Source organism: Oreochromis niloticus, linkage group LG4 (genome assembly GCF_001858045.2).
Source record: "Oreochromis niloticus isolate F11D_XX linkage group LG4, O_niloticus_UMD_NMBU, whole genome shotgun sequence".
In the NCBI taxonomy this organism is placed as follows: Eukaryota; Metazoa; Chordata; class Actinopteri; order Cichliformes; family Cichlidae; genus Oreochromis; species Oreochromis niloticus.
In genome coordinates this window covers 5,660,646-5,671,111 of record NC_031969.2, presented here as the reverse complement: position 1 = coordinate 5,671,111, position 10,466 = coordinate 5,660,646, and the positions used below count along the sequence as shown (strand labels likewise).

Sequence of the window (10,466 nt, the reverse complement as noted above, 5' to 3'; positions counted from 1 at the left end):
CGAGCCATGCGTAGAGGTGAGCCCGACTATATCTAGCCGGTACTTCTCAACCTCACGCACTAACTCAGGCTCCTTCCCCACCAGAGAGGTGACATTCCATGTCCCTATTGCCAGTCTTGGCAGCCGGGGATCAGTCCGCCAGGGCCTCCGCTCCTGGCCGCTGCCCGGCACACAATGCACCCGACCCCTATGGCGCCTCCTGCTGGTGGTGGGCCTGCGGGAGGATGGGCCCATGTCTCCTCTTCGGGCTGTGCCCGGCCGGGCCCCATGGTCTAAGGCCCGGCCACCAGACGCTCGCCTTCGGGCACCCTCCCCGGGCCTGGCTCCAGGGCGAGGCCCCGGTAACCCTATCCCGGGCAGGGTAAACTGTTCCCTCGATGTTCTCTTCATAAGGGCCTTCTGAATCGCTCTTTGTCTGGTCCCTCACCCAGGACCAATTTGCCATGGGAAACCCTACCAGGGGACAGAGGCCCCCAGACAACATAGCCCCTGGGATCAGTGGGACACACAAACCCCTCCACCATGATAAGGTAGCGATTCACGGAGAGAAGAGTTATAGAATAACACAATGAAATCATCATTGCGTCACAAAACATTAACATTTTATTGCACGATGTATGAGGTGAGGAAACGTAAAAGTGTAATATGTCCTTATGAGGGAAAGGTTCTCAGTAACCTAACATGTCAGCAAATGAGTGAGTTATTCATATATATGCAGTATGCAGTTTAAGAACTTACAAACATAAAGAATAAACCATACAATGAAACAATCAACAGTGAAACAATCTTTTTTTAAAAGTTTATTTTCAAACAGTTTATTTTCATATAATGAAAATATTATTGCCACTTAAATGCTCATTGCACAAGTTTAGCACAACCTGTAAATACCAACTTCTCTTAAATTCTCTATTTAATACTTTTTTTCTCTCTTTTTTCTTTTTAACATTATTATTAGTGATATTTTCTGTTAATTTCTTCTTAATTTCACTGCACACTTTCTATATGCTCATGTAAAGCTGAGGAGCACGAGCCAAAGAATTTCATTGTGGCTAAATGTGGCTACACTGTTTATCTGTACATGAAAATAAAACTTGAAACTTATTAAATTAGAAACTAAATACAACAGCTGCTGGTCTGCTGGTTGTGAAACAGTGCCTCCCCTGGTGGGTTTGGATGTGAGGAGGACGTCAGGAAGAAGCTGCTGTTTATGCTTCTACATAGCCAGTTAAGTTTGGTTGATTTCATCATATTTTATTCTGCTGGATGTTCAAATTGGTTGGGATGACTTTAGGTTTGATTAGGAGTCACATTCAAGTTGAATTTTAGTCCATTTGATTTACATATACTGGGACCTGGTTCCACAGAGGGGCCGGAAAGACTGCATCCCATTCAACTTTTAGAAACAACTGTCTCTGCAACAACACAGCTCATAACGTTTTAACAGTGTCTCCCTGTCCTCATACTTCTATATCATCTTCTATAATAGATATCTATACACTATCATTGCAATCTACACTACAGCTCAAAAGTTTGAAGAGAATTTAAAATGTGTTGTTTTCTGAAAACATAATCAGAAATGTAAAGAAATATGAATGTTTAACAGTAACTTTGATCATAAATCATGAATGGGGTTTAATGAAACATCTACACAGGTGTACAGAGGCCCATTTACAGCAATAACACCTCCTTTGTTCCAGCGCTACATTATGTAACCAACTGTCTGTTTATCATGTTAAAGCCCAACTAATCAGTCAACAAACCTTCATCCAATGACATCAACACTGACCAAAATTATTTTGTCAACTAAGACAGTAATACATTTTGTCACATTAGAGTCGTTTCTCTTCCTAATCTGATTACATCAAGTTTGCACTTTTCTATAAAAACAGTGGCACACACAAATCTTCAAAACCCTCAGTTTTCTCATCAGTTTCAAAATAAAAAAATGTTTCCCCTTTTGTAATATAATTGCTATTAACAGCAAAATCATCATAGACTTTAAATTTAGCAGTTGATGCAAGTTTGACTTTATATTAAGACTTCAGTATGAAACCATCTTTGAAACAGCTTTCAGTTCAAGCAGACGTGTCAGGTGAGTATTTGAACCAATGAATGTGGATCAGTTCTACAGTCATCAGTCTATCCCACACCATCCCAGCCTGCAGGGTGGATTACCGACTACGCCATGAGTGGGCGGTGGGGTGGGGTTAACATTTTGCACAGTCTGTTGTGTTTTGTTTGTTGTTTCTAGATTAAGTTTTCTACATATTTTCATTAGCACAGTTTGTACTGTATTACAGCATTATATATGTGCATTTGTAGGAATTCTTCAAGAGCCAAAAGAACATACTCCTTAATCTTAAGTCATTAAAAGTCCTTTAAGGAACAAGTGGGTGTAACCATTTACTCTTTTAAGTCCATTTTCTGACTTACATGTGAGCCAATGAAGAAAAATTAAAATGGGAGAAATTTGATCCGTCTTTCTAGTCCCTGTTCTGGTTCTTGTTGTAGTCTTTTCGGCTTAAGGTTTTTCAAGGTTTTACAACAACCTGATTAATAGCTCAAAATAGAAAATACACCTTGAACACACAATTTTCCAAACTGTAGGAGATGAAAGAGAGCAGTCCTACATGTTTGTAATGTGAGTGTTAAATGACATATCCTGAATAAAAATCTTCACAGTGTCACCGTTTTGGCCGAGGTAATGCCATCAATAGTAAACATCTTATTATACACCATGTTTCTAAGATTTATATGATAGAGTACAATAACCTTAGCTTTGTCAAATTTAGAATTAGAAAACTAATTAGAGGTGCAGGTCTTTATGTCTGTAGTTTATTTGTGTCATTTGGCTTCATAGACAAGTACAACTGGGTATGCTGATGAATGCTGATCTGAGGCCAAGAAGAACAAGCAGAAGCCATAAGAAGGTCATGATTAACCTGCAGTAGTGTTTCTGTGCTATGACGAGCCCTAAACTCTGACTGCAAATCTTCAAATTAGTTGGATTTAAGAGAAAACAGAACCTGTAAAAACCATTTCAGGCTTAAGAGAACAATAAATATAAAGAGTAGAAAAGTTGAAGCTGGAAACTTATAAAAATCCTAAATCCTAAAAAGAACACCTGAGTACCTGATGGTCAGACACGTGAACCTGCAGGTGCCACCGTGCTATTACAGAACTTTATGTGAACATTAATGTTTTTATTTATTCAGTCAATTAAGAGCAAGGAGGGACATTTTCCGCCTTCATGCAACGCACACAAACACACACACAGAGTTATCAAACTGCAATTACGTCCTGTTGCATCCATTCAAGGCCCCTATGCCATGTTTCTCATTATAAACTGGTTCCAGCGAGTTCTTGGCAATTAGCACAGAGTCACCCTGCTGCTGCATAACCAAACGACCGGAGCCAAGAAATTATAAAATGGAGGCACAAAGGAGCAAAAGGCAAAAGTGACAAGAAGAAGAGGAACCAGAAGCTGACGGACGGCAAAAGAAGAGAGATGGCTCAGAGAAGAATCAGTGGAAGCAAACTCATGATGGGTGAGAAGAGCTCAGCTAATGCAAAGCTTTACGGTGCATTGAATGGATCATTTACTTATTTTAAAAAATGTAAAGAAATGAAAAAACATTAAACCTGAGATTCTATAAGTCTTGTACCAATAAGAGGATTTTAGCTTAATTGCAGTTAGAAACAATATTACCAGTTTACTCACCAGCTCACAAGCAAAGTTTTGGTCTTTCACAATCAAATTTAGGAAATCTCTAGCACAAATATTCATTTAAATGTGATAGATTTGGAAGAAAAAAATTACTATACCTCAGAGATGTAGTATATATATATGATGAGAAAAATCATTCCTTTAATCATTCATCTTAGAAAAATAATTTACAGAGATGTGAAATAAACTGCATTTATTTTATTTATTTATGATTCACTGCACCAGATTTAATAAATGGCTAATATTATGAGTATAAAGCCACGGCATTGCTCAAATTCTATTATTGTTGGTTTGGCAGCCCTTAAAAGGACAGCGCTAATAATAATGATAAATGAAAACTTTTATTTTAAACTTTTACTGCTATTTGTGTGAGACCTTTTATAGAACAGGTTAAAAATGTAGCTGAAAGACTGCTTGGTATGGAACGCCAGGACTGCCATAATGAATTAATTAAATACACCATTAAATAATTAATTAAATGTGGCAATAATTAATTAAAATCGGAAATAATTAATTACATAAATATTTATGACACATGTAATTAATTAATTATTGACACATTTAATTAATTAATTATTTATTTCACATTTTAATTAATTATTGCCACATTTAAATAATTATTTAATGGTGTATTTAATTAATTTATTATGGCAGTCCTGGCGTTCCATAGCTTGGGGAGTGTCCTTATTAAATAAAAGGAAAAAAGCCCAAAGGACACCAAACTGTGTCCCTGCAGCTGCTTTCTCTGACTCTGCCTCCGCTCATCTTTTCATGCTTCACAGTGTTGTGTGTGGTGGCAATGTGCAGAGCCGTCCCCATCAACGACCTCATCTATCGAGCCTCTCAACAGTCTGACAAACTGCACGCGCTCAGCACGATGCTCACCCAGGAGCTGGTCTGTACCTGTTTGTGTGTGTGTGTGTGTGTGTGTGTGTGTGTGTGTGTGTGTGTGTGTGTGTGTTTGCACTGTAAATGAAACGTCACAGTCTCCCCAAACATAAAAAACACAAACTTCCTGTTTAAACCCTCTTGAAAAGCAGGAGCCTTTCTGTTGAATTAAAGCCTGCCAAGCAGTTGTTGGTTATCACCAATCAATAACAATCGACATGCTGAAGCCTGCTCACTATCAAAATTAAAAATCTGATTTTTTCCCATTTATTTAAACAACAGGGCTCTGAAGCATTCCCTATAGACAGGGTTCTCGCGTGCCACACCTCCTCTCTACAGACGCCCACTGACAAGGAGCAAGCGCTTCAAGTATCAGTAAGTCATTTTACTTCATCTCGTTTTTGCAACCTTGCCTACTCTCTGTCACACTGTCGCTATGTCATATCTCTGATATCTTGAATATTTCTGCATCTCTGCTCACAAAAGGCACAATTTATTCAAGAGCCCCTTCAACCAGTAGTTTAAAGCTAACGAGAACAATCTCACTGAGACATATGTGCACACATTTTCCTCTCTGTTTTCCCCAAACCTCCTTCACCTTATTGTTTTGATTTCTCCTCTAGGAGTCGGATCTGTTGTCCCTGGCTCGCTCCCTCCTGCAGGCTTGGTCGGACCCTCTTGAAGTCCTGTCCTCCTCCACTAACGTCCTCCCTTACTCAGCCCAAAGCACCTTATCCAAAACGATCCAGAAGATGCAGGAGCACTCCAAAGACCTCAAGGATGGCCTGGATATACTATCTAGCAAGGTGTGTCGTCTGGAAACAATTTCTGAATATACATTTATTTGAACCAAGAATATGAAAAAAAAAATGTCAAATGAAAATAATTTTTCCTGGCCTCTGTTTGTGTCCAGATGGGTCCAGCTGCTCAGACCATCACTTCACTTCCATTCATAGAAACCAATGAGATCGGCCAGGACAAGATTACCAAACTGCTGTCCTGCTTTCGCCGGGACTCTCACAAGATCGACAGCTTCTTGAAAGTCCTGCGCTGCCGGGCAGCAAACATGCAACCCCAGGTGTGCTGAAGAGTGGGTGTCCAGCCTCACTCTGTGAAAAGATCGTTCTTAAAGCTTCTGTTGCTTACCAAATAGAGAATTGCTCATGCTAGAAATTTGCTGTCTTAGATATTATCTGGTCTGCTAATTAGTAAGCTTTTTAGGCTTCAGGGATTAAGGATAAGGAGGAATTATAAAGCATGCACACAGGAAACTATCCATGGTTTGGCTCTTTTAACACAGTGAGTAAAACAGTGATCTTACTTTCCACTGAGCTAAATCTGCGTGTAAAATCTCTGTGACTCCTCATTGTCTTTTCCTTCTGTTGCAGCAGAAACCCCTGAAAGCTAATGTACTAAAGCTGAAATCTAGGGCTTCGATGAAGAGTCATGTTTTCTTCCTAACTAATGCTTAGTTGATGAGAAACTGCAGCATTTGCACTTGAGTCGTCTCTTTTAAAAAGCGTTGTGAATTCAGTGCCTTATAAGTAAACTTTTTCTTTAAAATCTGTATTTCAATAAAAAAAAATCTTGCACGGTGAAATTCTGTTATTTATGCGTTTGTTTGTTTTTTCATGGGAAATTCAGTACCTGTGGAAAGAATAGGAATACACTCTAATCTCTTGGTGACCATAGACTGTATATAAAACCTCACAGACACTTCACAGTGGTGATACCTACAGAACCATTGATTCACATTTTAAAGCCTCAATTTGACCATATTTATGTAGAGCAGTATTATCATTCGAGCCAAAAATGACCATATTTAGAAGATAGGGTGCTGACAATATTCAAGCACAAACTGCAATATTTACACAAAGCCAGATGGGCTGTGCCACAGGCTGAGAAGCTAGCAAATAAGTTTAAACCAACTTGACCTCACTCACAATGATGATAACAGCTGCAATATACATACACACACATATATATATATATATACAGTGGCTTGCAAAAGTATTCGGCCCCCTTGAACTTTTCCACATTTTGTCACATTACAGCCACAAACACGAATCAATTTTATTGGAATTCCACGTGAAAGACCAATACAAAGTGGTGTACACGTGAGAAGTGGAACGAAAATGATTCCAAACATTTTTTACAAATAAATAACTGAAAAGTGGGGTGTGTGTAATTATTCAGCCCCCTGAGTCAATACTTTGTAGAACCACCTTTTGCTGCAATTACAGCTGCCAGTCTTTTAGGGTATGTCTCTACCAGCTTTGCACATCTACAGACTGAAATCCTTGCCCATTCTTCTTTGCAAAACAGCTCCAGCTCAGTCAGATTAGATGGACAGCGTTTGTGAACAGCAGTTTTCAGATCTTGCCACAGATTCTGGATTGGATTTAGATCTGGACTTTGACTGGGCCATTCTAACACATGGATATGTTTTGTTTTAAACCATTCCATTGTTGCCCTGGCTTTATGTTTAGGGTCGTCGTCCTGCTGGAAGGTGAACCTCCGCCCCAGTCTCAAGTCTTTTGCAGACTCCAAGAGGTTTTCTTCCAAGATTGCCCTGTATTTGGCTCCATCCATCTTCCCATCAACTCTGACCAGCTTCCCTGTCCCTGCTGAAGAGAAGCACCCCCAGAGCATGATGCTGCCACCACCATATTTGACAGTGGGGATGGTGTGTTCAGAGTGATGTGCAGTGTTAGTTTTCCGCCACACATAGTGTTTTGCATTTTGGCCAAAAAGTTCCATTTTGGTCTCATCTGACCAGAGCACCTTCTTCCACATGTTTGCTGTGTCCCCCACATGGCTTGTGGCAAACTGCAAACAGGACTTCTTATGGTTTTCTGTTAACAATGGCTTTCTTCTTGCCACTCTTCCATAAAGGCCAACTTTGTGCAGTGGACGACTAATAGTTGTCCTATGGACAGATTCCCCCACCTGAGCTGTAGATCTCTGCAGCTCGTCCAGAGTCACCATGGGCCTCTTGGCTGCATTTCTGATCAGCGCTCTCCTTGTTCGGCCTGTGAGTTTAGGTGGACGGCCTTGTCTTGGTAGGTTTACAGTTGTGCCATACTCCTTCCATTTCTGAATGATTGCTTGAACAGTGCTCCGTGGGATGTTCAAGGCTTGGGAAATCTTTTTGTAGTCTAAGCCCAGTAGCGGTTTTAGATACGGGCAACACGGGCGGTTGCCCGGGGCGGCATCGTGGTGGGGGCGGCATCACGGGCATCGGAAAAAAAAAAAATTGCTCGTACTCATGCTGCCCCGACATCAGCCAGCGCATCTTGGGAATGTCATAGGCACCGATCGGTTTTCTATCGCCCATTTGCTGGGAGTAAGGGCGCCCTCCGTTTGCGAGATGCGCCTGCTGCTTGCGGCACAGGGAGGAGAGGGCGGGGCGGCGGGGGATTCTCTGGCTGGCTGGAGCAGCATCTAATAACCAACTCGCAAAATAAAACAAAATAAAAACAAACCAACAGACACGAAAACACCAGACATTATGATACAGACTTATAATTTGCACCGATGTTTTTTCAAAGTTCTATACGCGAAAAGTGAGCGCGAGAGCCCTCGGTGCGCCTGCTCGCTGCTGAAGTCAAAGTAAACTTTATTGTCATCTCCACTACATACAGTCCAGTATAGAGAGAGACGAGACGACGAGGCTCCAGTTACAGCAGTGCAAGTAAACAAACAATATATATAAGACGAGTAAATAAATATACAGTTTAGGACCAGGGGTAAAGGGATCAATAACAATTTAAAATGTATATTTTATATTTTGTTGATTTAAAGTCTCTCACACAGCCGGTTTTTAAAGTTTAAAAAAAAGAGAAAAGAAGAGGAGGAGTGTAGGCCGGGGACTGAGCCTGCCTATTTGCCTGACGCACTGTCAACTTTACGCAATAATGCGAGAGGTGGAATTGCTTGCTTGTTTATTAAAGTGCTTGAAAAGTTTACAGAGCAATGTGATCGGCTCGCGATTCAAACTCTTAAAACATCACAGGCTCTAATGCAACAAGGGGAAACTCGTTGTGCTGCGGTCAACAAAAACTACGGCTACCCAGCCCTGCTCTGTCAAAATCAAACCAGTGAAAGACAGACTGACAACGCCCTCTTAATGTCACCGCTACCACCCACGTGACTCCCGTTACACATCACCATAGCAACCAAGCAAATGAAAACCCAGTGATCATTAAAATTCAATACATTTAATTATGGGTCCTACAAGGAGAAACGAGCAAAAGATACAGGTAAGAAGATGTGTCACTGGATAATGGCAGGTCATGTATCCTAAAACATTAAGAATCAGAATACCTTCTTAATCCCTAAGGAGATTATGAGGGTTACAGTTCCTCCAAGAAGAAATGGTAAAAATAGTAACAGTAACAGACTAAACTCCAAACAATATATACAATAATATAATATTAATTAGTCAGTGTCAATTGTTGATTTGTCCTGTTCTCATTGTATGACGAATTATGTCTGTTTAGTAGCCGTTTGCATACTATGCATAATCTCTCTCTCTTCATGTATGTGTGTGTGTGTGTGTGTGTGTGTGTGTGTGTGGGGAGGGGGGGGGGCGTCAGAGGGGGTGTTCGCCCAGGGCGCCAAACAGGCTAGGACCGCCACTGCCTAAGCCTGCTTTAGAATAGAATAGAATAGAATAGAATTCAACTTTATTGTCATTGCACATGCACAGGTACAGGGCAACGAAATGCAGTTTGCATCCATCCAGAAGTGCTTTAGTGATATAGATATATTACAATGTATATTAGCAATAATATAGATATGTAAGTATATTACAGAAATGGGTCTATTATGGTATGTTATAATGTACACGGTATGAAGTATGTTGTGAATATTCTACAACTATAGGTATGTACAGGCTGTAGTGAGTACAAGCTATGTACAGGATATGAACAGGATATAAATATGAAAAACTATACAGAATATGAAATAAATAACTTTACAGAAATCTGAGTTATACAGCTATACAGAAATGGGAACTATGCAAGTTGTAAACAGTTGTAGGGTTAAAAATTATTGTATTTACAAAATGATTATTTACACAGAGCTATACAGTAGTGCAGTTAAGATAAGTGAGGGTGTGGATAATTTCTACAGAGGCTATATAAAGTGCTAGTGGTTGTGAGTGGTGGTTCAGTCAAATCAAAATCAAAATCAAATCACTTTTATTGTCACGTCATATGTGCAGGTACACTGGTACAGTACATGCGAGTGAAATTCTTGTGTGCGAGCTTCTCAAGCAACAGAGTTGTGCAAAAATACAATAACGTAAAACAAGCAAAAATATAAGAATGGCTAAATCTGAAAGTAATAAATATATGTACAATATATACGAGTATATGCATTATTGGATGTGTATACTAAATATGTTTTTCTACGTGTGTGTGTGTGTGTGTGTGTGTGTGAGTGTGTATATACATATTTTACAAATGAAATAGAGTAAACAATAAAATAAGATATATAAAATGTACAGAGGTTGGTAGTCGGACATGTGCAAAATAGTGGCATTAATGTACAGTATGGAGTGCATAATGTTGAAGTTCCAGTAGTGAGGGTGAGGTGTCTATGACGTGTTCAGCAGTCTGATGGCCTGGTGGAAAAAGCTGTCTCTCAGTCTGCTGGTACGGGACCGGATGCTGCAGAACCTCCTTCCTGATGGAAGTAGTCTGAACAGTTTATGGCTGGGGTGACTGGAGTCCTTGATGATCCTCCCCGCTTTCCTCAGGCACCGCTTCCTGTAGATGTCTTGGAGGGAGGGAAGCTCACCTCCAATTATCCGTTCAGAGCACCGCACTACTCTCTGGAGAGCTTT

At 40.3% G+C, this 10,466-nt stretch overlaps 1 protein-coding gene across 1 annotated transcript; it reads left to right on the top strand.

Moving 5' to 3' along the window:
• Positions 1 to 3,451: 3,451 nt before the first annotated feature.
• LOC100534523 (prolactin) lies at positions 3,452 to 6,212 on the top strand. Its single transcript, NM_001279792.2, has 5 exons — positions 3,452 to 3,548; positions 4,510 to 4,622; positions 4,898 to 4,990; positions 5,239 to 5,421; positions 5,529 to 6,212. Exons 1-5 carry the CDS (start codon positions 3,509 to 3,511, stop codon positions 5,700 to 5,702), a joined length of 603 nt encoding a protein of 200 aa, NP_001266721.2. The 5' UTR covers positions 3,452 to 3,508; the 3' UTR covers positions 5,703 to 6,212.
• The last annotated feature ends 4,254 nt before the right edge of the window (positions 6,213 to 10,466 follow it).

Coding starts and splice junctions, on each gene's coding strand:
- LOC100534523 (NM_001279792.2), top strand. CDS start 3,509: ATGGCTCAGAGAAGAATCAGTGGAAGCAAACTCATGATGG. Junction 3,549..4,509: donor TGGAAGCAAACTCATGATGG/GTGAGAAGAGCT, acceptor CATGCTTCACAG/TGTTGTGTGTGGTGGCAATG. Junction 4,991..5,238: donor AGCAAGCGCTTCAAGTATCA/GTAAGTCATTTT, acceptor TTTCTCCTCTAG/GAGTCGGATCTGTTGTCCCT.